Genomic DNA, 25,576 nt, shown 5'->3' with positions numbered 1-25,576 from the left:
TAAAAGATGGTTGTAAAAAGAATTGGGGAGGGTGGGTAAATAAGTGGGTGGGGGAATGATAAAAAATATTTAAAGGGGGTGATTTAATGTGCCACATGCAGCTGTAGAATTTTCAAGAAAAAAAAATAGCCTTTAAAAGACCCGTTAATACTAGAGGGTAGTAATAAGCTAGTCATTTAAAGGCAAGGGGACAGATAAGCTAGTTTGCAAACGGAGTTGCGGAAGTTACCAGTGAGCCATTTCGATTACCACAAAAGTTGTATTCAGCCCTTTTCCCGAATGGACTATTTAACCGAATACCCCCACTTGAAAAAATATCTCCCGTATTATTTTGTTTTTTCTTTTTCTACTTTCAACGCAAATTTCATCTTTTTTGCAAAAGGAAAAGATCCTCCTTGGGAAGATATCAATATTCATATTCCGTGTTAAATTACCGTGGCCTGCTCCCCTTACCATTGCTGCTTTTGCTTTTTCTTCTCCTTTTCGGTTAGCTGAAGTTTGCATATCTTCAAGAAAATAAAGCTCTGATCTTTAAGGCTGTAACTTATATATCAAAAAACCTCAATGACTCTTGGTTCAGGAGGATCTAGCGTAGTTGGTGAGTTCTTGCTTGAAAGTTTTGTTTTTTATTATTATTTAATCCTCTATACATATGACCTCCACCATTTTCAAGTTGTATTAGCAATTGGGTATGTGCAATTCCATGTTGGGACTTTATGATTGTAGTTAATTTTGCTTACTGTTGGAAAGTGAAGTAGGTTCTAGCTACACCATGGTTTTAGGGTTGTGTCCCAAGTGTTTAATTTGACTGTGCTTTCAGCTAATTCCTTTTTTTTTTATTTTAAAAAAAGCTATTTAAATTTTCTTATGTGCTTTGGAGTGAAATGCGTCCAAATAGTGGGAATGGATATAGAGTATTCATATTATCACACCAACTAGTTTGGAATCGAGGAGTAGTTTCTGTTTTTATTATTTGATATGCTTTTATAGTTTAGTTTATGTTTTGAGTGTTTATGGGTGTACGGTGGGTGCTGCTGCAGGAATTTTACTGTTCTTCCCGTCTTTGTAGTCCTAACTGTTTTATGTGATAACCTGGATCAAATTGACAGTTTTTTCATTAATATTTGCTTGTCTCCGGTCTCATTTCGTTAGTTGTATGGGCACTGCACTGCAGAATCCAAATTGTCCTACTAATATAAAGTGTGGTGTTTGATACTGAAAGCCGACAGTTTTCGGAAGTTTCTTTGCCAAAATTATCCCTCTTCTTATCTTCTCTATTCTGACCTTGCTTTGATGTGATACTCTCTGCATGTGTGCTGTTTTGAGCTGAAAAATGTGTATTTAAATTGATGGACAAAATAGTGACTGGGGGTTTTATTTGGGGCTTCAATGTGGGAATGATTCAGGTGAATGAAGGGCTATATTTCACTTGCTATTAGCAGACGACACTTTGATTTTTTGTGGGTCTTGTCCTAGACTGCTTCATACTGGTCAGGACACTCTTATGGTCTGAAAATATCAAGATCATGCATTAACATGGCTAAGTCTTAACTAATACCAGTTAGGGATATGCAGGACAATCATAACTTAGTGCTGATTTGCAGCTGTAAAGTGGTTACGTTTCCGAGGTACATTTGAAGTAGCAACTTGGAAGAAATTTCACCGTTATGACTAGATCTTAGATAAATTGACTCACTACATAGATGGACTCTGTAACAGTCAGTGACTGAATAATTTGATCGGAGATTAAGTGGGTGAAAGAGATAGTATTTATTAAAAGGTGAAACTTAACATTGTTGAAATTTTCACTGTCTAGCATATCCACATACTTTATTATTGAATTTTATCCTTATGGCTATAGGAAAAGAAGTTGGATAAAATGTTAAGGAACTTTTTGTGGGTAGTCAGAAGAAATTCTAGTCTACCTGGTGGAGTGGAAAAATAATAACCTAAGGGAGAGAGGATGGATAAGGAGACTGGAGTTTTTCAAAATGGCTTTCTTGGGTAATGGCTTTGGAAATTTGATGGAATGGTTCAAAAAGAAGTAAAGAACATGACCGTGCTAAATAAGGGATATTTAATAATTGATGGTTGAGATGAAGTTATAGACCCTTATGGAGGATGGAAGTGCTTGTATGAAGAGAAGATGGCATCATGAGGTTCATTGGCTTCGTTGTCGGGAGCAGCAATTGAATTACTTCTGAATCTTCCCTCACATTTTACTTCTTGCATATGCAAAACCAGCTTTTGGCAGTGGTGTTCATTTTATTCGATAAGAGATGGGTACCTCCCCAAAGACAATGCTAGAGGCTATGGCTAGTTGGAGGTTAAAAAATGTTGGGGATTGAGATGAAAACAGCAGGAGAAGTTAGCCTGTTAGGCCTTTTTTGGACAATTTGGAGGGAAGAAGTAGGAAGATGTTTCAAGTGGTAGAAAAGAGTTTAAGAAATACAAAGAGTTTCTTTTTGGTTTCACTTATACTTATGACTACAGAAAGCAAACCTCTTACACAAATAGTTGGGTAAGCTTTGTAGGATATCAAGAATAGCGCAGTTGCTTAAATTGTATATGTACTTTTCACACCATCCGTGTTTTTCAAGACATTTGATGTATAAAACTATAATTTATGAAGTCATTGTGCAGAGTTTGATTTTCCGTTGACGTATTGTAGTGGAGTCAGTTTAGATTGTTATCCCATGTTTCAGCAATTCACATGGATGACTGTCACCAAAATGAATGTTTTGCTCATTTTTCGACTGTACTGCTCTGTTCATAATCACTTCCCTATCCCCCCCAACCCCTTCTTTCTCTTATGAATTTATCAGTGCATCAGATTTTGGACTTAAATGTCTGTCCACTTATCTTACTTGACGTTTGAAATTTCTCTGTACTTCTTTTCCATATATGAAAATCAGGACAATGAATCATGCATAGTAATGTCTTCTTTTTCATTAGTCCCACGGAACTTTAGGTTGCTTGAGGAACTTGAACGTGGTGAAAAAGGTATTGGAGATGGTTCTGTTAGCTACGGGATGGATGATGCAGATGATGTTTTTATGCGTTCTTGGACTGGAACAATAATTGGTCCTCATAATGTAAGGTCTTCTCAAACCTGTGTTTTCCTGTCTCCGGATGGTAAAAGTTTTCATTAGTGATCTCTGTTTTATTGTTTTCTCTTAAGCTGTAGAAGTTTTGGGTTGTTAATTCATTTCGTAATGTCAACCTTTTTTCAACTGCTTTGAAAGAGATTTATCATATAAGAAGTTCATGTATGGACTAGTTGGCTAATATTTCTCCAAAATCAATTGAATCAAGTTGGTAAAGTATGATTGCTTGATCAAGTAGCGTATTGAACATTGTATATCTTCTGCCCTAAGGCAATATATATTTCTTATTTTGCGGTACTTGTATATTAGAACAAGTGAAACTGTGTATCTTGAGACCGTAACTGGTGAACTAAACTTCTTTTGGATGTTAAAGGTTAATTATAATATCTGCAACTATGGGACTCCTGCACATTTGAGAAAAAGTCAAGAACAGATTATAGATATATCTAAAATTCTTCTATTTACTTCCTGCAATTTTTTTTTTTTGAGAAGGTAACATATTTATATTAATAAAAAGTGGACTACACAAAAGCTGTGTAGCCATCCATAATTACATGAAGGAGTACTAGAAGAGAGTTTAGTCCTCTGTGCACTCATAAATAATCTAAGACATCAAAAATAGATTCACATTCTTCTAAATACTCCTGTTTACACCAAAAATAATAGAGCACTAACAGCTCATCTTCAACTTATGTATAGGACTGTGGTTGTCTTCAAAACGCCTTTGATTCCTTTCTTAACAAATTGTCCACCATATGCAAGCGGGGACAATCTTCCATCTCTCTTTTTGACTGTATTGCTCACCATCTCTTTTCCAACCTGCTAGAACTTCCCGAATTCTCTCAAGCATGACCCACCTAATCCCCCTATTTACTTCCTGCAATTGGGGCAATAAAAAGAAATACAAGGCCTGTCACACATCGTTCAAGAGAGAGACCAGGTCAATTTTTGTCAAGTTCAGTGGTGTGATAATCCTTGTGTGGTCTATTTTACGAAAAAATAGTAGTAAGATTAGTACTTCGGCAGTTATACTAATCGAAAATGCCCAAGGAAAGTTGTGGCAGAACCGAGCAAGGAGATGTGCGCCAGGATAGGAAAGTACATGGCTTTCTTTCCATAAGTTTTCTGTTTTGAGTACTTCATATAAGTGATTGATTTTCTTCCACCTAATAATATATTTATGTGCAAAAATAAAATCCTTATGATTTGTCTGGGACCTAATAATGCATGGCAATCTTGATCAAGAACGACCGAAGAGCGCTTGAACCACTTTGTGGCAAATTAGTATACTGTTATTGCTCTAGCCTGTCCAGATTACAAGTATTGTATTTATGATTAGGAGCAGCGTGCATAGTCTATCCTCATATTATATAGTTTTTTGGTAAAAGTACTTGCAACTTCGGGTGAAGCGCAGAACATTCTCGAAAGAACATGCTGAGAGAAACACTTCATTGGTCCATCACGATGCTTGTAATTGACCATTTCCCCCCGTTTTCTCAATTGTCAGGACATACATCAGGGACGTATTTATCAGTTGAAGTTGTTCTGTGACAAAGACTATCCAGACAAACCTCCAAGTGTTCGTTTCCATTCACGTATCAACATGACGTGTGTGAACCCCGAGAATGGAGTGGTAATGTTCCCTTTTTGTTGCAATATTGTTCACTAAGTTCTATCTTTCAGGATTGGTTGGTAAGTTCTATTTCTGAATAGCTTAATTGATTAGTATCTCTTATTGGAGGGAAAGGTTTCCTGTGGAGCTATCACTTGACTCCAATTTATATACTTCGATACACGAGTTCATATTTCCTGGTTTTGTTGGAAGCGGCAGAAAGTCACTTTAATATTATGGTGATAGGTTGAAGCAAAGAAGTTCCATATGCTGGAAAATTGGCAGAGAGAATACACCATGGAAGATATACTGACTAAGTTGAGAAAAGAAATGGTTGCACCACACAACCGAAAGCTTGTTCAACCCCGAGAAGGTACCTTTTTCTGAATGGAGTAGCCACAAGAAGTGTATTTAAGATGGAAATGTATAGACTCAATTTCTCATGTACCCTTAAATTGTTGCAATTATGTGTCCAAGTTAAACGTCAAGGGATTAATTTATTGGATCATGCAACTGCTTTGACAACTTTCTTGACATTCCTTGCCTATGTTCTATGGATTAGTATTCAAGAACTGATTAGCAACTGTCTAATTAATAACTCAATTGCATATCACTTGTTACATTAAGTTGGAGGGAGGAGTCCCTTTTGTCTGCTAAGCTTAGGTATTGTGATCACTACATGCTTTGAACTAGGCGCTTGGATAATATTTGGTGGAACTGTGGAAGTCGAAAAAAGGGTATTCAGAGTTGCCCAGTGATACTTTTCAAACAAGTTTTTAATAATTCACAAATATTCAAATACTGAGATGGTCAAACTGGTATCGGGTAGGGGTGTCAATGGTTCGGTTCGGCCGGTTATTTTATAAAATTTGTACCATACTAATTTTTCGGTTATTCTATTATGTATAACCAAACTTAGACTTTTAGAAACCGTACCAATCATGTCGGTTTCTCTTCGGTATCGGTACGGTTTGGTAAATTTTTGGTATTTTTTAAATATCATTTAAAAGTCACTAGTAGAATCAAAATGCAATAACATACGTACTTTTATAGGACTTAGTAAAACTCTTTAGATATTTTTACTATTTAAAGGGTGATGAATTAAGAAAACATGAAAAATGACTAGAGTATAGATCCATTAAGCGTAAAAGAAACTAAGCAAAGACAAAAAATATAAATCACATGAGTGGAAAGATATTAAGCAAGTTGGGACTCAAAAATAAAGTCTATAGAAGATTAAATATTCGAAAATATAAATTTAAATCATACAAAAGGAAACATATTCAATACATCGTAGTTTGTTACTCATAATCGCTAGAATACCTTGTGTCTTACTAGTGAATATGTTGGAAATAGTTTAGTTCAATATGAGTAGTATAATAGGTTTGGGAATTAGGATTTTGAGTTTAATTAGTTATTGTCTTGTAACCGTTTTCGTAATTCCAATGCGCAAGGAAAAACTTATATTAATACTTTATTATTTTTAAACTTAATATATAAATATATTTTTTCTATGTAAATTTATTCGGTACGGTTCGGTAATTTTTCGGTTTATTTTTATAAAATAAAAACATACCCTAATTATCGGTACAGTTATAGATTTATATAAAAACCTACGGTTTTATTAAAAGAAACTTAAAAACCGGTTAGGTCGGTTTAATCGATTTTTAAATATCCATTTATACTAGGGGTGGGCATCGGTCGGTTCGGTCCGGTTGTGAATGTTATCGGTTCGGCATATCGGTTGTCGGTTTATAAATATGCAAAATCGATAACCGAACCGATAAGATATCGGTTGTCAGGTATCGGTTTGTCGGTTATCGATCCTTATCGGTTCAGTTATCGATTTACCCGATAAGAATAAAAAATATCCAAAACAAATCATATTTTTATTATAGAAAATCGTGATCATACTTCTAAGAGAAAGGAACTGAATTTTAGCTTATAAGAAAAGAAGGATTAAATTTCAACTTTAAAAAAGAAAACTTTCTTTAATTTACATTTGAAAATCTCAATATGATCTCAATTTCTAGAGTTATAAGTTAGTATGAATAAGGAATAAGACATTCAACAATCTAATCTTACTAACTATCTCACTTGCGGGTGGGCATAATAAAATGGAAAATAATAAAATTCTAATCTTGTAAATACTAAAGAATCAGTGCAACAAAAGAAACAAATAGAAAAACTATAAATCTAAACAAAAAGTATAAAACTAAAAATCTTAACTGAAGAATTAAGATGAGAAATTCAGAAAAGTTTAAAACTTACTCTAAGGATTAAAGTTTGAAAATGAAGAGTAACTGCCGAGAGAATTGAGAGAATGAAACCATAATTTGACTTTATATACTTAGTGAGTAAAATAATAATTTTGTTAAAACTTATTGGGCTATCGGTTAAACCGTTAATAAAATTGGACAACCCGAGACCCGAACCAATTACCCAATAGTCAAATAACATAAAACCTTTATCGAAACATTTACTCAATAACCCGATATCGATAACCCAATAGCATTTTATCGGTTCGGGCTATCAATTATACCCTATATATTTCCAACCCTAATTTACACCCCTAGTATCGGGGATACTACTGATGATGGTCAAACTGGTATCGGGGTTATCCCTCTTTATACCTAGTAACTAGTAATTGCTTTAAAACATTAATTTCTTCGGTTTCTTTACCGATTAAAGTTAACCAAATGTCACAGTCTCACAACTAAGTCGTTGTAGTATAGTGGTGAGTATTCCCGCCTGTCACGCGGGTGACCCGGGTTCGATCCCCGGCAACGGCGTTCAATTTTGTTTTTTTGTCTCTTGAAGTTTTTGGGATTTCTTGACCACATGAAAAGGAATGTTTATTTTTGTACCACAGCACTGTCTTTACACTTCAGGAGTGGACATGATTAGAGTCAAGTCAACATACAGAAGTAGGGTCTAATGAGGAGGATTATCTAGTTGTACTAGAAAACACTAAACTAAGTACTACATACCTGAGTACTAAATTCCAATTACGGAAAGGCCATAGAATGAGTCTTCTGAAAAGGCAACAATGTCAACGTTGACTGGCACCAAAAGGCTGACTCCCCTCCTTTATCACGTTTCTAAATAAGAACATATTAAAAAGTAAATCAATGATTAAAGCCTTTTATCTTACTAATTTAATTGATACAGTACATACAATAGTATTAAGATTCGTAAAACTCCACGCCTGTGGAAATGAGAAAGAAATATCCACAACTCTTTTTAGAGTTTTACTTTTTCTTTCCTGTGGTATCTTATCACTAAAAAAATGTTTCTTTGTTTTTAATCCTGTTTATCAAAATATACTTCTTGCATTAAAAGTTAAAGGTTCAAAATCACGTTGCTCTAAATAATTTCTATTGCAATTTATTTTTGTTTCGCTAAATTTGTACCTTATCCTACTGCAATTTTTGGTTTAGCATCTAATTATGTGATGGGAGTACATTATTTTTCAAAACCTATTTCTTTTCGAAGAAAAGGAAACCGATAAAGCTCTCATTAGTTTGTCTCGAGCAGAAAGAAACATACTTCTCCTGTGATGAAAATAGCCTCATCAGTCTACTCTTTAAATCTACTCCTTTTGTTAATTTCTCAATCATTTGATGACTCAATTCCAATAGTTTCCTCGTGCCTCACTCAAACAAGAACACTAAAACCAGATTTTCCTAAAATATTATATTAGTAATTTTGTACGTGCACCGCCATGCAAGTGTCTCATTTCTCAAACTATCAAAACAATCCACAGTTTCACAAAAAAACAAAATCGGTACTTGCTTAACTCACTTCCAGTCTGCAGAGCGAAATCCATTCCCTCTTTAAAGAAGTTGCCCATACTACACTGTGAAAACATTCATACTTTATGTTCATTGCACTTCGTGTTTACTATGGGTACATGGATCGGGTTGGTTCGGTTTTTATCAAAACCAAATCAATTATTTCGGTTTGGATTGGTTTGGTTTTGTCGATTTTTTCGGGTTTTTTTGTTATATGAATATTGTTTCAATCTTTCTTTATTAAATTTTTAATAAGTAAATATATGATCTATTAAATATTCTTATGGAAGAATTTTCTTAGTAACACATGATAGTTATTTTTTAATCGTCTGACAATAATTTTACGTTGATGTAAACTTTCAAGATTAATCGAATTTAATTAATAATTAAACATAAAAATAAATATGAACCTATGCAATGATATGTTCTATTTAATTTTAAATTATCGAAATACCATTTTAAATTCGACAAGATATAAGAATTTAACAGATCTTGACATATAAATATAGGAGAACAAAGAGATTGGTATATTTCACTAACACTTGATAAGAAAGTGACCACACAACCCATTATTTAAAGTTAATAAATATGGAGCACTTCATATTTAACTAAATATTACATCCTATAAGAGAATCGCAAATATTTCTAAATATGTTTTAAAGAAAATTCTATAAAAAGTTTTAAAAGTATATATAAAAATTATATATTTATATATCGGTTTGGTTCAGGTTTTTTTTTACTTAATACCAAACCAAATCTAATCGGGTTTTTAAATCGGTTTGGTTTGGCTTTTCGATTTGGTTTGTACACCCCTAGTGTTTACACTAAGGTAAATAATTTATTTAAAGAATCACAAAAAAAATTAAAATATATTAAAATTATAATTAGATGATACAAATTTATTCAAATATACTTAAGGAATCATTTATTCACATTGAGTGCTAAATATGCAGAAAGTATAATGCCAATTTATGTGCTGATTAATAATGAAAATATTATTATGTATTCATTAATAATAAAAAAAACTTATTATACTATATGAATTACTTAATTAAAAGGTCATTTTCTTCTTAAAATATTATCTCATGGCTAATACACATAATTTTATTCGATGTTTAATCTAACATAAAATAATATAGTATGAATCTTGCATAACTTAATGCGTGTATTATTGATATTATAAACCAAAATTTTATATTACTGTACTAGCAGCCTTTTACTTCATCAGTCAAACCACTCAAACGCGTTGAACATAGACCAAAAACCTCCCCATTTCATTTTGCCATCCCATCTCTTTCCTTTCTCCTTCTGCAAACCACTCAACTCTCCACTTGCCTCCTTTTCTGTTTCTTAATTTATTACATCCCCACCTCTTCTTCTCCCTGTCCTATGCAATAACATATTCTTTATCTTTATTCACTTCACCCTTCTTCCTATAAAAACCACTCTCCACCAAATCGAACAACATCCTCTTTCATTCAAAACCCATATCTTTTTTCAATTTTAGAGATTACCCGTTTAAGGATTTTGGAGATTAAACGTCATGGCTATCAAAATTCGAGAAGTATGGGCTGATAATCTTGAATCAGAATTTGAACTCATTTCTACGGTGATTGATCAGTATCCTTTTATATCTATGGATACGGAGTTTCCCGGTGTTGTTTTCAAGCCTGCTGAGGTTTCTTACGGTCGCCGCCGGCGAACAAACTTGCCATCCGATCAGTATAAGTTATTGAAGTCAAACGTTGACGTATTGAATCTTATTCAGCTCGGTCTTACGTTATCTGACGCTGAGGGAAACTTACCTCATTTGGGCTCCGGCGAAGGTCACCGGTACATATGGCAGTTCAACTTCTCTGATTTTGATGTGACACGTGATCTGTACTCGCCGGACTCTATCGAGTTGCTCCGGCGACAGGGGATTGATTTCGAGATGAACCGGGAATGTGGGATTGACTCGGCCCGGTTTGCAGAGTTTATGATGTCGTCCGGTCTGGTATGTAATGATTCAGTAAGTTGGGTCACGTTTCACAGCGCGTATGATTTTGGGTACCTTGTGAAAATTCTCACGCGCCGGGAGCTGCCTGGTGGTTTAGAGGACTTTTTGGAAATTCTTAGGGCGTTTTTTGGAAACAAAGTTTATGATGTGAAGCATATGATGAGGTTCTGTAATAGCCTCTATGGTGGGTTAGACCGGGTTGCGAGTACATTGGCTGTGGACCGGGCGGTCGGTAAATGCCACCAGGCCGGTTCAGATAGCTTGTTGACGTGGCATGCATTTCAGAAAATGAGGGATATTTATTTCGTAAAAGACGGGCCAGAAAAACACGCTGGAGTCTTGTATGGATTAGAAGCTTACTAGGAGAAGGGGATCACTAATTGTGTAATTGTTAGTAAATAAAAGCTATTTAATTCATTCTTTTTAATTGAAACTTTGGTCCTGTGAATTTAGTTTAAGTGTTATTTGTTAGTCCCGCCAATATTGCTGTATTTGTAAATAATAATTCTGTAAAATATAAGTTAGCGTAATGAAACAGTAATTAATTCGAGCCCATTGAATTCACAGTGTTTCCTTAAGGAATTTAATCCCCTCCTAGTACCCAAGGTTATGGATTATTTCCTCACAGGATAGAACGAATAACACATTGGTGTAGTGGTACTTCAAACCCCAGTGTTTCAGCGAACACAAAGTTCGGTAGCAAATCACACTTACAGTTGCTTTGTTTGAAGTTAAAACAATGCAGAACGAAGGAGTAGAAACTCAGAAAATCGTATAAAAATGCTGAGAGGAATGAGTGCAATGTATAGCCAAATCTGTTGAGCAATTTCAGTTTTGTGTCTTGTGTATTGTGTGTTTCTTTCTTCAACAGCTGCTGCACATATATATATAGCAGCCAGTGTTGAAGAAGAACAATCGTCCACCCTCCATGGTGGAGCAAGCATTAGCTTGTTTGTGGAGCAAGCACATTCATGGTGGAAAGAGCATTAGGCGGCTGCCAAATGGTCAATACACGGATTGGAAAATATCCGTTATAAATACGGATAATCTTACGTTAATATTTACTATTAACAAATAAATTTGGTCCAAAAAATTAATCAATCAATCGATCATTTGACCGAATCCGAATCTGAAGCCGAAGCCGAAGCCGAAGCCGAAGCCGTAGCCGTAGCCGAGCGAGCGACGACGACGATGGCGCGAGGCTTGCTTTCTTCTTAACTCTTTAAGAGCTACAAGAAGAGTAATTATATATATACCCACCAAAAATCTTTTCCTCTTCCAATATGGGACAATGTCTCATTGTCAAGAGGGGGAAACTTAAAATTTTACTCAAAATTTTTTATTTTCCCTCCATTTCCCATTCACCCTCATTTTAAGACTATTTCATCTTAAATGACAAAAACCTCAACAATCTCCCACATGAATGGGGAATGGCTATATCACGGAAGTATGCATGGAAAACTGTGTGATTTGCAAGCAAGGATTAATCGCATCTGGATAAGTAGGTTTCCCTTTGAACTTTCCATAGTGAACTTATGTCGGATATACTCGGTCAATCGCTAGATTTGATATCTTTGAACCGTCGAACTTTGGTGTATACCTAGACAACCATAAGTCACACAATCAACCCTTAACCGTCTTTGGTTCTCATTGTTGTGTTCGTTTCAGCCATGAACACCGCCTGGTTTCATAAGTGCGTAGAGAACTGGCCTTACAAAGTTCTTCTTGAAGCGGCTAACACTTCACACTTACATAGGTGATTCCTAAATGTGTCATCCTGTAGATACACTATTTGATATACCCCGTATCAAAATTGGAAATCATTAAAAAGCCTTAATGCTTTATCCTTGGTACTGAACATTGTCTCATCACGAGAACGGACTAAAATTTTATTTAACGTCATTAATGACTTTGTTTGATCTCCTTGAACCTAGATCTTGGGATCTCCAGTCTTCTAGGTAGAGTTACCGCCACAATGACTTGTTCTCGGCCATAGCCCCATTCCCCTTGATGATTTATCAACTACCTCTCTAGTTAGGCCTTTTGTAAGTGGATCCGACACATTATCACTTGACTTTACATAGTCAATCGTGATAATTCTTCTAGAGAGTAATTGCCTAACGATTTTATGTCTTCGTCGTATATGACGAGATTTACCGTTATACATAACGCTCCCAGCCCTTCCAATTGCCGCTTGACTATCACAATGTATGCATATTGGTGCCAACGGTTTGGGCCAAAATGGAATGTCTTCCAAGAAATTCCGGAGCCATTCAGCTTCTTCACCGGCTTTATCTAAGGCTATGAATTCAGCCTCCATTGTAGAGCGGGCAATACATGTTTGTTTGGACGACTTCCAAGATACCGCTCCTCCACCAATAGTGAATACATATCCACTTGTGGACTTAGAATCAGTTGAACCGGTGATCCAATTTGCATCACAGTATCCCTCAATCACCGCAGGGAATTTACTATAGTGCAAGTCAAAGTTCTGGGTATGTTCTAAATATCCCAAAACTCGTTTCATTGCCATCCAATGAGATTGGCCTGGATTGCTCGTATATCGACTCAGTTTACTTATAGCACAAGCTATATCTGGTCGTGTAAAATTCATGATATACATTAAGCATCCCAACACACGAGCATAATCCAATTGTGATATGCTTTGGCCTTTATTCTTTGCTAATGCAAGATTCACGTCAATTGGAGTCTTTGCAACTTTAAAGTCCAAGTGCTTGAATTTTTCAAGTACTGTCTTAATATAATGAGATTGTGACAATGCCAGACCTTGAGGAATCTTATGGATCTTAATTCCCAGAAATAAATCAGCAACTCCCAAGTATTTCATATCAAACTTGCTATTGAGCATACGCTTAGTAGCATTTATGTTGGCAATGTCATTACTCATTATCAGCATATCATCCACATATAGGCAAACAATGACTATGTAATTTGGAACATTTTTAATGTACACACATTTATCACATTCATTTATCTTAAAACCATTTGACAATATTGTTTGGTCAAATTTTGCATGTCATTGTTTGGGTGCTTGTTTTAGTCCGTAAAGAGACTTAACAAGTCTACATACCTTCTCTTCTTTACCTGGAACCACAAATCCTTCAAGTTGTTCCATGTAAATTTCTTCCTCCAACTCTCCATTTAAGAAGGTCGTCTTAACATCGATTTGATAAATTTCAAGACCATACACTGCAGCTAATGCTACTAACATCTGTATGGACGTAATTCTTGTAACTGGAGAGTATGTATCAAAGTAGTCTAGACCTTCTCGTTGTCTATACCCTTTGACTACGAGTCTTGCCTTGAATTTATCAATAGTGCCATCATCTTTGATTTTTCTCTTAAAAATCCATTTAGAACCCAAAGGTTTATTTCCAAGAGGAAGATCAACCAATTCCCATGTATGGTTGTTTAATATGGATTCTATTTTACTATTGACTGCCTCTTTCCAAAACAATGATTCCGAAGAAGTCATAGCTTCTTTAAATGTTTGAGGCTCATTTTTCAATAAGAAAGTCACAAAATCTGGTCCAAATGAAGTAGACGTTCTTTGACGTTTACTACGTCTTGGATCCTCCTGATTACATGTACTTTCTTTTGTTTCTTCCCGAGGTCGTTTAGATCCTTCACCAAACGACTCACATTCCCTTTTATACGGATATATATTTTTAAAGAACTCAGCATTATCTGATTCTATAACCGTATTATTATGAATGTCGGGATTTTCTAATTTATGAACCAGAAATCGATATGCTTTACTAATTGTCGCATATCCTATGAAAACACAATCAACGCTTTTCGGTCCTATCTTTACCCTTTTGGGTTTAGGAACTTGCACTTTTGCCAAACACCTCCCACACTTTAAAATAATTCAAGTTGGGCTTCCTTCCTTTCCATTTTTCATATGGAATGGATTGTGTTTTGCTATGGGGCACTCGATTTAATATTCGATTAGCCGTAAGAATGGCTTCTCCCCACAAGTTCTGTGGCAAACCAGAACTTATCAATAATGCGTTCATCATCTCCTTTAATGTGCGATTCTTTCTTTCCGCAATCCCATTAGATTGGGGCGTGTAAGGGGCTGTGGTTTGATGAATAATTCCATATTCTAAACATATTTCTTCAAAAGGAGATTCATATTCACCACCCCTATCACTTCTTATCATTTTTACTTTCTTGTTAAGTTGCATTTCAACTTCATTTTTGTATTGCATGAATGCGTCTATTGCTTCATCTTTACTATTCAGTAAGTAAACATAGCAATATCGAGTACCATCGTCAATAAAAGTTATGAAATACTTCTTTCCACCGCGAGATGGTATTGACTTCATGTCACAAATATCTGTGTGAATTAAGTCTAAAGGATTTGAATTCCTTTCAACTGACTTATAAGGATGTTTAACATACTTAGATTCCACACATGTTTGACATTTTGATTTTTCGCATTCAAACTTAGGCAGTACTTCCAAGTTAATCATTTTCCGCAAGGTTTTATAATTGACATGACCCAAACGTACATGCCAAAAATCATTTGACTCAAGTAAGTAAGAAAAAACTGAAATATTATTATTATTTTCCACAACCATTACATTTAGATTGAAAAGGCCCTCGGTGAGGTAACCTTTTCCTACAAATATTTCATTCTTACTTATGACAACCTAGTTGGACACAAAAATGCACTTAAAACCGTGCTTAACAAGAAGTCCAGTAGAGACTAAATTCTTTCTCATTTCGGGAACATGAAGGACATTGTTCAAAGTCATGACCTTGCCAGAAGTCATTTTCAGAAATATCTTCCCATATCCTTCAACTTTTGCTGTTGAAGCATTTCCCATATAAACTGTCTCTCCGGGTCCAGCAGGAGCATAAGTAGCAAAAGCTTCTCTAACTGCACAAACATGGCGAGTGGCTCCTGAATCAAACCACCACAGTTTAGGATTTCCCACCAAGTTACATTCAGAAAGCATGGCACACAAGTTATCAACATCATCATGGTTTACTACCATGTTTGCTTGACCCCTTTTCTTGTCTTTCTTCGGAGCACGACACTCCGTAGATTTGTGTCCGGTTTTCCCACAGTTGTAGCAGTTTCCACTGAACCGCTTCTTGCTTGGGTTGTATTTCGTACCAGAAGCCTTCTTCCTCTTTTTGTTATCTTCAACAATATTTGCTCCCATTATTGTTGAATTTCCACGGCCTCTCCTTTCAGCAGCTTTATTGTCCTCTTCGATTCTCAACCGAACAATGAGATCTTCAAGGGACATTTTCTTTCGTTTGTGTTTCAAATAATTTTTGAAGTCCTTCCACAACGGAGGCAACTTCTCAATCATTGCTGCTACTTGGAATGCTTCATTGATGACAAAACCTTCAGCAAGTAGATCATGAATAATCGCTTGCAATTCCTGGACTTGGGTAATAACAGACTTGCTATCTACCATTTTGTAGTCCAAAAATTTTACGGCAACGAATTTCTTCATCCCGGCATCTTCAGTTTTATATTTCTTTTCAAACGCATTCCACAATTCTTTTGACGTCTCCATGCTACTGTATACATTATACAGATTATCATCCAGTCTGCTAAGAATATAATTCTTGCATAAAAAATCAGGATGCTTCCATGCTTCAATCACGATAAAGCGTTCATTCTCTGGAGTTTTATCTGGCAGATCAGAAACATCTTCCTTGATGAACTTTTGTAGACATAACATAGTTAAGTAGAAGAACATATTCTGCTGCCAGCGCTTGAAATCAATCCCAGAAAATTTTTCGGGTTTTTCTGCCGGTGCCAACGCCGGTGTTCGGCTTGTCGATGCGTTGGCAGTCACCGTCGGAACAGCTTGGTTTTCACTATCAGTCATCATTTTTTCTGTAAAACGAAATGACACAAACAAACGTTTAATACACATTTTCAAACTGGAGTAAAAATCACGTAGATTTTAATCTCCAACAAAATGTCACGAAGGCTTTACTCTCCAAAACGGGAGTACACAAAACCACAAAGGTTTTAGTTTGCAGAATAATAAGAATAACACAAATGCAGAAATAAATATTAAATTTCTTAAGATTGTTAGTCCCGCCAATATTGCTGTATTTGTAAATAATAATTCTGCAAAATATAAGTTATCATAATGAAACAGTAATTAATTCGAGCCCACTGAATTCACAGTGCTTCCTTAAGGAATTTAATCCCCTCCTAGTACCCAAGGTTATGGATTATTTTCTCCCACGATAGAACGAATAACACACTGGTGTAGTGGTACTTCAAACCCCAGTGTTTCAGCGAACACAAAGTTCGGTAGCAAATCACACTTACAATTGTTTTGTTTGAAGTTAAAACAATGCAGAACGAAGGAGTAAAAACTCAGAAAATCGTACGGAAATGCTGAGAGGAAGGAGTGCAATGTATAGCCAAATTTGTTGAGTGATTTCAGTTTTGTGTCTTGTGTATTGTGCGTTTCTTTCTTCAACAGCTGCTGCACATATATATAGCCGCCAGTGTTGAAGAAGAACAATCGTCCACCCTCCATGGTGGAGCAAGCATTAGCTTATTTGTGGAGCAAGCACATTCATGGTGGTAAGAGCATTAGGCGGCTGCCAAATGGTCAATACACGGATTGAAATATATCCTTTATAAATGTGGTCCAAAAAATTAATCAATCAATAGATCATTTGACCAAATCCAAATCCGAAGCCGAAGCCGAAGCCAAATCCGAAGCTGAAGCCGAAGCCGAAGCCGTAGCCGAAGCCGAGCCGAGCGAGCGACGACGACGACGGCGCGAGACTTGCTTTCTTCTTAACTCTTTAAGAGCTACAAGAAGAGCAATTATATATATACCCACCAAAAATCTTCTCCTCTTCCAATATGGGACAATGTCTCATTGTCAAGAGGGGGAAATTTAAAATTTTACTCAAAAAATTTATTTTCCCTCCATTTACCATTCACCCTCATTTTAAGACTATTTCATCTTAAATAACAAAAACCTCAACAATCTCCCACATGAATGGGGAATGGCTATATCACGAAAGTATGCATGGAAAACTGTGTGATTTGCAAGCAAGGATTAATCGCATCTGGATAAGTAGGTTTCCCTTTGAACTTTCCGTAGTGAACTTATGTCGGATATACTCGGTCAATCGGTAGATTTGATTTATTTGAACCGTCGAACTTTGGTGTATACCTAGACAACCATAAGTCACACAATCAATCCTTAACCGTCTTTGGTTCTCATTGTTGTGTTCGTTTTAGCCATGAACACCGCCTGGTTTCATAAGTGCGTAGAGAACTGGCCTTACAAAGTTCTTCTTGAAGCGACTAACACTTCACACTTACATAGGTGATTCCTAAACGTGCCATCCTGTAGATACATTATTTGATATATCCCGTATCAAATTTAGAAATATGGTTTGAAGTGTGACAAATCACCCACAATTTTGTATGAAGACAATGCAGCATGCATATCCCAGTTGAAGGGAGGATTCATAAAAGGGGATAGGACAAAGCACATTTCACCAAAATTATTTTTGACACATGATCTTCAAAAGAATGGTGATATCAATGTGTAACAGATCCGTTCAAGTGATAATATGGCTGATTTGTAACCAAATCTCTACCGACGTCAACCTTTAAGAAACTAGTGTACAAGATTGGGATGCGAAGGCTCAAGGATGTGAATTGATGCTCTCATCAGGGGGAGTTAATACGCGTTGTACTCTTTTTTCCTTACAAGATTTTGTCCCACTGGGTTTTCCTTGCAAGGTTTTTAACGAGGCAACCAAAAGGCGTATTTCTAAATATGTGTACTCTTTTTCCCTCACTAAGATTTTTTTCCCATAGAATTATTTTCTAATAAGGTTTTAACGAGGTACATTATCTATGGACATCCAAGGGGGAGTGTTATAAGAAAAATCAAATTATGGTGGATGTCTACTCTTCCTCTTTTATTTCATTACAACATGTCTTGTTCATGTTTTACTAAGTTGATTTTATTTTATAACACGTTATCAACACGAATTGCTCATTTCATGATCTTCTACGTCAAGACTATATAAATTATAAGCAGGCAATAAGATCAAGTACAATGAAAAATGTCTTGGATGATAATACAAAGATAAGTTTTACATCCATCTAAACTCATTCATACTTTCATATCTTTGCATTAACTTTATGTGTAGTGTTTAGTAAAAATATTTCTTTTCAATTGTATCTAGTGAAATAAAGAACTCGAAAGGTATGTCTTTATTTTCCACATCTCTTATAAAACAAAGATAATATTCCAACGTATATATATGTTCTGACCTTTAATATACTATGATAGATAATTATTAAGGTAATTTAGTAATAATATTTTTACCATAACATGATGTATTTCATTGAAAGCAAAATTGACATATATCCTAACTAGCATTTTTGTTGCAGAGGTGTTGTTTCAAGATTGAAATAGTTATATGTCTTCTTGAAAGTTAATTTATGTATGCCTATAATTATGAAGTAATAATATTTAAAGGCTCAAGTGCGACTCCTAGTGAATTTTGGCCTATTGTGCCAAATATTGAGGGTAAGACGATGGGTTCAAGTCCCAACGCACTATGTTGATGAAAAGACGTTGGATTCCTGTTCCAATGCATTATGGCCTAGCATGCCTTTATATGGGTAAGGCATTGGGTTTGAGTCCTAATGCATCATATTGATAATAATAATAACTAAAGAAAAAATAATATAATTTTAATGAAAAAGCATGAAGCTTGTCCCACTTGATTTGCTCCATATTTGAAGTAAATGTGATAGCAGTGCATGATAAATCTAAATAAAGACAAGTGGTTGACCAATGAATGTGGGCGTGCGAAAGGCCAAAAGAATAATAATTATCACTATGGTAATTATAAAAAGGGAGAAGTTCTTTGAAGAGAATGTGACTTGTGATAAACATTGAGATTGCATACTCATTCCTGAAAGTGAATGTGAAAATATATATATGATATAGATTATGCATAATAATGTACTTGTGCATAGTTGGATAAATACTACAACTCACCTCTAAGGGAGGTTTGAGATAAAGAAAGATAATGAATATTATTGTGTAGTTACATGAATATATCAATGGTCGCATGCATATGATACGCCAAAATATATTTTGTCATGCCTTATGAAAGTTATTAAAAGCAAAATTAAAGCAAGAAATTATTTTGCTTTTGATGATTTTGAACATTACAATTATTATGATATGAATCTCTTTGTGAATGAGACATTCATTATATGGATGGTGTGACAAAAGATCTTGTAGTACAAAAACAGTTAAGAGCTCTGAAAGAACTAATTTGTTACTATCCGGATGAATGAAATTGTTCATAATATTAATATTATAGTAAGTCTCAAAAGAAATATTTTGATTTACAAATATATTAGCCAAAGTGGTTGGCATATTGAGGCTATAAATGAAAAGAAGAGTGAATATCTTTATATTACTATAATCATACCGGGTAAATATGAAAGGTTACCTGACTTTTCTTTTATTTGTACTACACAAGTATAAGCATGATGATGCAATCACAAGCCACAAGTAAACTAGAGGTTTACTGAAATAAATATTAGTTGGCATGACCGGTTGACCATCTCGGTTCAATTATGATGAGAAAAAATTAATTAAAAATTACATTGGCATATATTGAAGAAATATAAGATTCTTCAAGAATTCTCTTGTGGTGCTTATTCTCATGATATATCAGTTAAGGTTAGGGATTGAATCCCTTGATTTCTGGAACGAATAAAAGGTGATAAATATATGGGTCCAATCACCTTCCATGTGGACCGTTTACTATTATATGATTTTAATAGATGCATCTATTTTATGGTCACATGTGCATTTGTTATCAACTTGTAGTTTGGCTTTTGCAAGATTGATTGCTCAAATTATTAGAGCACAGTTCCAGAATATAAATTATAATGATTTATCTTGATAATACTGGTTTAAATCCAAGTTGGTTTAGTAGAAATTGTATGCCTCCAATTATATCTAAACCATTGGTTATGAGAACAAAATTGCCAAAATAAAATTTGGTATTTGATGTATTATTTAATATACAATAGCACTTGTAAGCATCTAGCCAAGTTATGATAAGTTCTCCCTATCACAATCGGTTCAGGGTCAGGAACCAAATAATTTCCATCTAGAAATATGAATGTGTTATATGATTTAATTGTTCCACCACAGTGCACAAAGATGGATCCCCAAATAAGGCTAGGGATATGTGTTGGTGATCCCAACAATAGGGGGTGAAAATGGACAGCTGAAAAAGTAATGCATGTAATGAATTATTATAAGTACATCGAGATCCTCGCACGAGAAAATGTTAACTTGAAGTTCAAGTGATAATTCATTTGCAAAGTATTGTCGGGCGTATTTGCTGACCCAAAGCTAAATGTCATATTCAGCTGCTAATGCTCCAAATAAAATAAAGTCCATAATGAATAGATTCCATGGCATGCATAAAGCATAATAGACTAATCGGTTCCAAAGATAAAACTCCTTGAAGAAGGAGAGGAGCAAATGTTCAAGATGGTCATAATAAGGAGGCAAGTGCTCTAGAAGAACACCACGACACAACACTTCATAAGACCTCATGGGAGAGGCTCAGGTACCTGAAAATAATAAGATAAAGAGATCTCAATAAGTTATGTCTTTATTGAATAATAGTAAAACCGATATAAAATGATCGTCGACGATATTGTTAATATAATGTAGCGCTCAATATTATTAATATTGACGAGGATCTTGAGCTCAAATATGTCATGAAATTTGGACAGATAAATGATTGGCCAAATGAAAAATACGCAATGAAAATTGATTTCACATGAAAAATATGAAGTTGGACGGATAGTCCCAACACTTGAAAGTATAAAGCCAGTTGAGGTATAAATGTGTTCTTGTGCGGAAAAAAAAAGGTCAAGTCGATAGACATAAAGACGACTTGTGTCACAAGAAGATTTGCAAATATCCTGACATTGATTATATAGAGACATGTTCTCCTGTGGTGGATGTCGCCATTTCAGGTTTTAATCTGGCAATACAAGAAAAACGTGATATGCGTATAATGGAAATCATTGAAGGATTTAAATTGTTCTGAAGCATATTAATGTTTCCAAGTAATTTATTAAATAAAGCTTCAAAAATTCTTATATGGATTGAAACAATTAGGGCACATGTGGTATAATCGCCTGAGTGAGTACCTGTTAAAAGAAGGGTACAAGAATGATTCAATTTGTCCTTGTGTCTTTATAAAAATATCTGGATCTAAATTTGTTATAATCACCGTGTATGTTGATGATTTAAATATCATTGGAACCCCTAGGGAGCTTCCTAAAGCAGTAGAGCTTCCTAAAGTAGTAGACTATCTAAAAAATGAATTTGTAATGAAATATCTTGGAAAGACAAAATTTTGTCTTGGTCTACAAATTGAGTATATGAAAGATGGAATTTTTGTCCATCAATCAACATACACTAAAATGATTTTAAAGCGATTTTATATGGATAAAGCACATCCATTCCGACCTTATAAAAATAATGAAGAGCTTCTTGGTCACGACGTACCATATCTTAGTGCAATTGGTGCACTAATGTATTTTTCTAACATTACAAGGTCTGACATAACTTTTTCAGTTAATGTCTTAACAAGATATAGCTCTGCTCCTACAAGGAGACATTGGAATGGAATCAAACACATATTGCGGTATCTAAAGGGACTACTGGTATGGGATTATTTTATGAAAATGATTGCAGTCCCGATCTTGTTGGTTATGCCGATGCTGAGTATTTATATGACCCACAAAAGGTTCGGTCTCAAACAGGCTATGTGTTTACATATGGAGGCACTGTCATATCTTGTAGATCGACTAAGCAATCAATCGTGACTACTTCATCTTATCATGCTGAGATAATTGCTATTCATGAAGTAAGTCGAGAATGTGTATGGTTGAGGTCTATAATACACCTTATTCGAGACAAATATGGTTTGATATGTGACAAACCACCCATAATTTTGTATGAAGACAATGCAGCATGCATATCCCAGTTGAATGGAGGATTCATAAAAGGGGATAGGACAAAGCACATTTCACCAAAGTTATTTTTTACACATGATTTTCAAAAGAATGGTGATATCAATGTGCAGCAGATCCGTTCAAGTGATAATATGGCTGATTTGTTCACCAAATCTCTACCGACGTCAACCTTCAAGAAACTAGTGTACAAGATTGGGATGCGAAGGCTCAAGGATGTGAATTGATACTCTCATCAGGGGGAGTTAATACACGTTGTACTTCAATTTTTGTTATTATTTAATAATCAATGTCTCATTCACAAAGAGAATCATAACATAATAATTTTCATGTTCAAAATAATCAGAAGCAAAATAATTTCTTACTTTAATTTTGCATTTAGTAACTTTCATAAGGCTTGACAAAATATTTTTGGCGTAACACATGTATGCGACCAATGATATATTCATGTAACTACACAGTAATATTCATTATCTTTCTTTGTCTCAAACCTCCTTTAGAGGTGAGTTGTAGTATTTATCCAACCATGCACATGTATATTATTATGCATAATCTTTATCACATATATATTTTCACATTCACTTTCAGGAATGAGTATGCAATCTCATTGTTTATCACAAGTAACATTCTCTTCAAAGAATTTTTCCCTTTTTATAATTACCATAGTGATAACTATTATTATTTTGGCCTTTCGCTCGCTCACATTCATTGGTCAACGACTTGTCTTTATTTAGACTTATCATGCACTGCTATCACACTCACTTCAAAAATGGAGCAAATCAAGTGGGACAAGCTTCATGCTTTTTCATGAAAAATACATTATTTTTCTTTAGTTGTTATTATTATTATTATTATTATTATTATTATTATTATTATTATTATTATTATTATTATTATCAATATGGTGCATTAGGACTCAAACCCAATGACTTACCCATATAAAGGCATGCTATGCTATAATGCGTTGGAACTTGAATCCAACGTCTTTTCATCAACATAGTGCGTTGGAACTTGAACACATCGTCTTACCCTCAATCTTTGGTATAATAGGCCAAAATTCACTAGGACTTGCACTCGGGCCTTTAAAATATTATTACTTCATAATTATAGGCATAGGTAAATTAACTTTCAAGAAGACTTATATAACTATTTCAATCTTGAAACAGTTCCCCTGCAACAAAAATGTTAGTTAGGATATGTGCCGGTTTATTTTTAAATACATTTTAATAAATTAATTAGGAGAAAGGTGCAGATAACCTATAACTACTTATATTTCAAAGACTATAAGAACTTCACCAAAAAAATTCAATACGGAGGAATGAGCCTTATGTTTTCAGCAAAAATATTAAGGCTTAATGCATAACCGTGACTATTATAAATTATAACTATAATGAGTTTATATTGTTTGTATATTCGAATGCCAAATTTGCAAGGTAGTGTAAAATTACCTACATATTTGATAATTTTCCTTTCAATGAAATACATCATGTGATGGTAAAAATATTATTATTAAATTATCTTAATAATGATCTATCATAGTATGTAAACGGTCAGAACATATATATACGCTGGAATATTATCTTTGTCGTATAAGAGATGTAGCAAATAAAGACATACCTTTCTAGTTCTTTATTTCACTAGATACAATTGAAAAAAATATTTTAAATAAACACTACACATAAAGTTAATGCAAAGATATGAAAGTATGAATGGGTTTAGATGGATGTAAAACTTATCTTTGTATTATCATCCAAGATATTTTTCATTGTACTTGATCTCATTGTCTGCTTATAATTTACATAGTCTTGACGTAAAAGATCATGAAATGAAATGAGCAATTTGTGCTGATAACGTGTTATAAAATAAAATCAACTTAGTAAAACATGAACAAGACATGTTGTAATGAAATAAAAGCAATTTAGTAAAACATGAACAAGAAATGAAGATAGAGAGAAGGAAGAGATTTTCTTCTTCAATTGTGTGTATTTTCATATCTATTACAAGGCCTTTATATAGGCATAAAAAGTGAAGAAAAATATGTCATTGAATATGTCATTAAGCATAGAAATATGTCATTGAATATGTCATTAAGCATTTGAGAAGATCATGGAGGAAGAGTAGACATCCACCATAATTTGATTTTTCTTATAACACTCCCCCTTGGATATCCATAGATAATGTACCTTGTTAAAACTTTATTAGAAAAAAACCCTATGGGAAAAAAATTTTAGTGAGGGAAAAAGAGTACACATATTTAGAAATACGCCTTTTGGTTGCCTCGTTAAAAACCTTGCAAGGAAAATCCAGTGAGACAAACATATGGAGGCACTGCCATATCTTGGCGATCGACTAAGCAATCAATCGTGACTACTTCATCTAATCATGCTGAGATAATTGCTATTCATGAAGCAAGTCGAGAATGTGTATGGTTGAGGTCTATAATACACCTTATTCGAGACAAATATGGTTTGAAGTGTGACAAACCACCCACAATTTTGTATGAAGACAATGCAGCATGTATATCCCAGTTGAAGGAAGGATTCATAAAAGGGGATAGGACAAAGCACATTTCACCTACCCATGTAACTTCCCCATTTCCCAATTCACACCTCATCCTATTTACATCCTAGTTACAATCCCAGGAGAAATTGTTATGATAAAACGAATTTTGCTTTGATATCACCTACCCATGTTTATCCAATTGTTCTGGTCGAAAGATGAAATATTATATATTATGCATCAAAACAAAGTATTTAGGATCAATTTGGACAAAAAGAGTTTGTAGCCAGGTAGCCAAATATGTATAAAAGGAGTAGTATTTCTCAAAACTTTTCTAGCAAAAGTAGTTCCTAATGTCAATAAGCTTCATAAGCAAACAGAGGAGAAAGTTGATTACCTATCTATTTATGTTCAATTGTTTATCCAATTTCAATTAATATGAGGAAACATGGAGCCAAATTAAAAGGCAAAAAATATAGTTGATATATATCC

The 25,576-nt window shown here is 34.6% G+C and overlaps 2 protein-coding genes and 1 non-coding gene across 3 annotated transcripts; all 3 read left to right on the top strand.

Annotated features, from left to right (window-relative positions):
• Positions 1-206: 206 nt before the first annotated feature.
• On the top strand, positions 207-5,253 carry LOC104109021 (ubiquitin-conjugating enzyme E2 variant 1C-like). The gene is made up of 4 exons (XM_009618199.4): positions 207-598; positions 2,956-3,095; positions 4,615-4,740; positions 4,966-5,253. Exons 1-4 carry the CDS (start codon positions 565-567, stop codon positions 5,104-5,106), a joined length of 441 nt encoding a protein of 146 aa, XP_009616494.1. The 5' UTR covers positions 207-564; the 3' UTR covers positions 5,107-5,253.
• Positions 5,254-7,439: 2,186 nt separating this feature from the next.
• Positions 7,440-7,511, top strand: TRNAD-GUC (transfer RNA aspartic acid (anticodon GUC)). The gene has a single exon. It is a non-coding gene; the product is annotated as a tRNA-Asp (tRNA).
• Positions 7,512-9,842: 2,331 nt separating this feature from the next.
• LOC104109023 (probable CCR4-associated factor 1 homolog 9) lies at positions 9,843-10,945 on the top strand. Its single transcript, XM_009618200.4, has one exon. It carries the CDS (start codon positions 10,057-10,059, stop codon positions 10,873-10,875), a length of 819 nt encoding a protein of 272 aa, XP_009616495.1. The 5' UTR covers positions 9,843-10,056; the 3' UTR covers positions 10,876-10,945.
• The last annotated feature ends 14,631 nt before the right edge of the window (positions 10,946-25,576 follow it).

The sequence above is a fragment of the Nicotiana tomentosiformis genome, chromosome 6 (genome assembly GCF_000390325.3).
Source record: "Nicotiana tomentosiformis chromosome 6, ASM39032v3, whole genome shotgun sequence".
Taxonomy (NCBI): Eukaryota; Viridiplantae; Streptophyta; class Magnoliopsida; order Solanales; family Solanaceae; genus Nicotiana; species Nicotiana tomentosiformis.
This window is presented reverse-complemented; position numbering and strand designations above follow the sequence as displayed.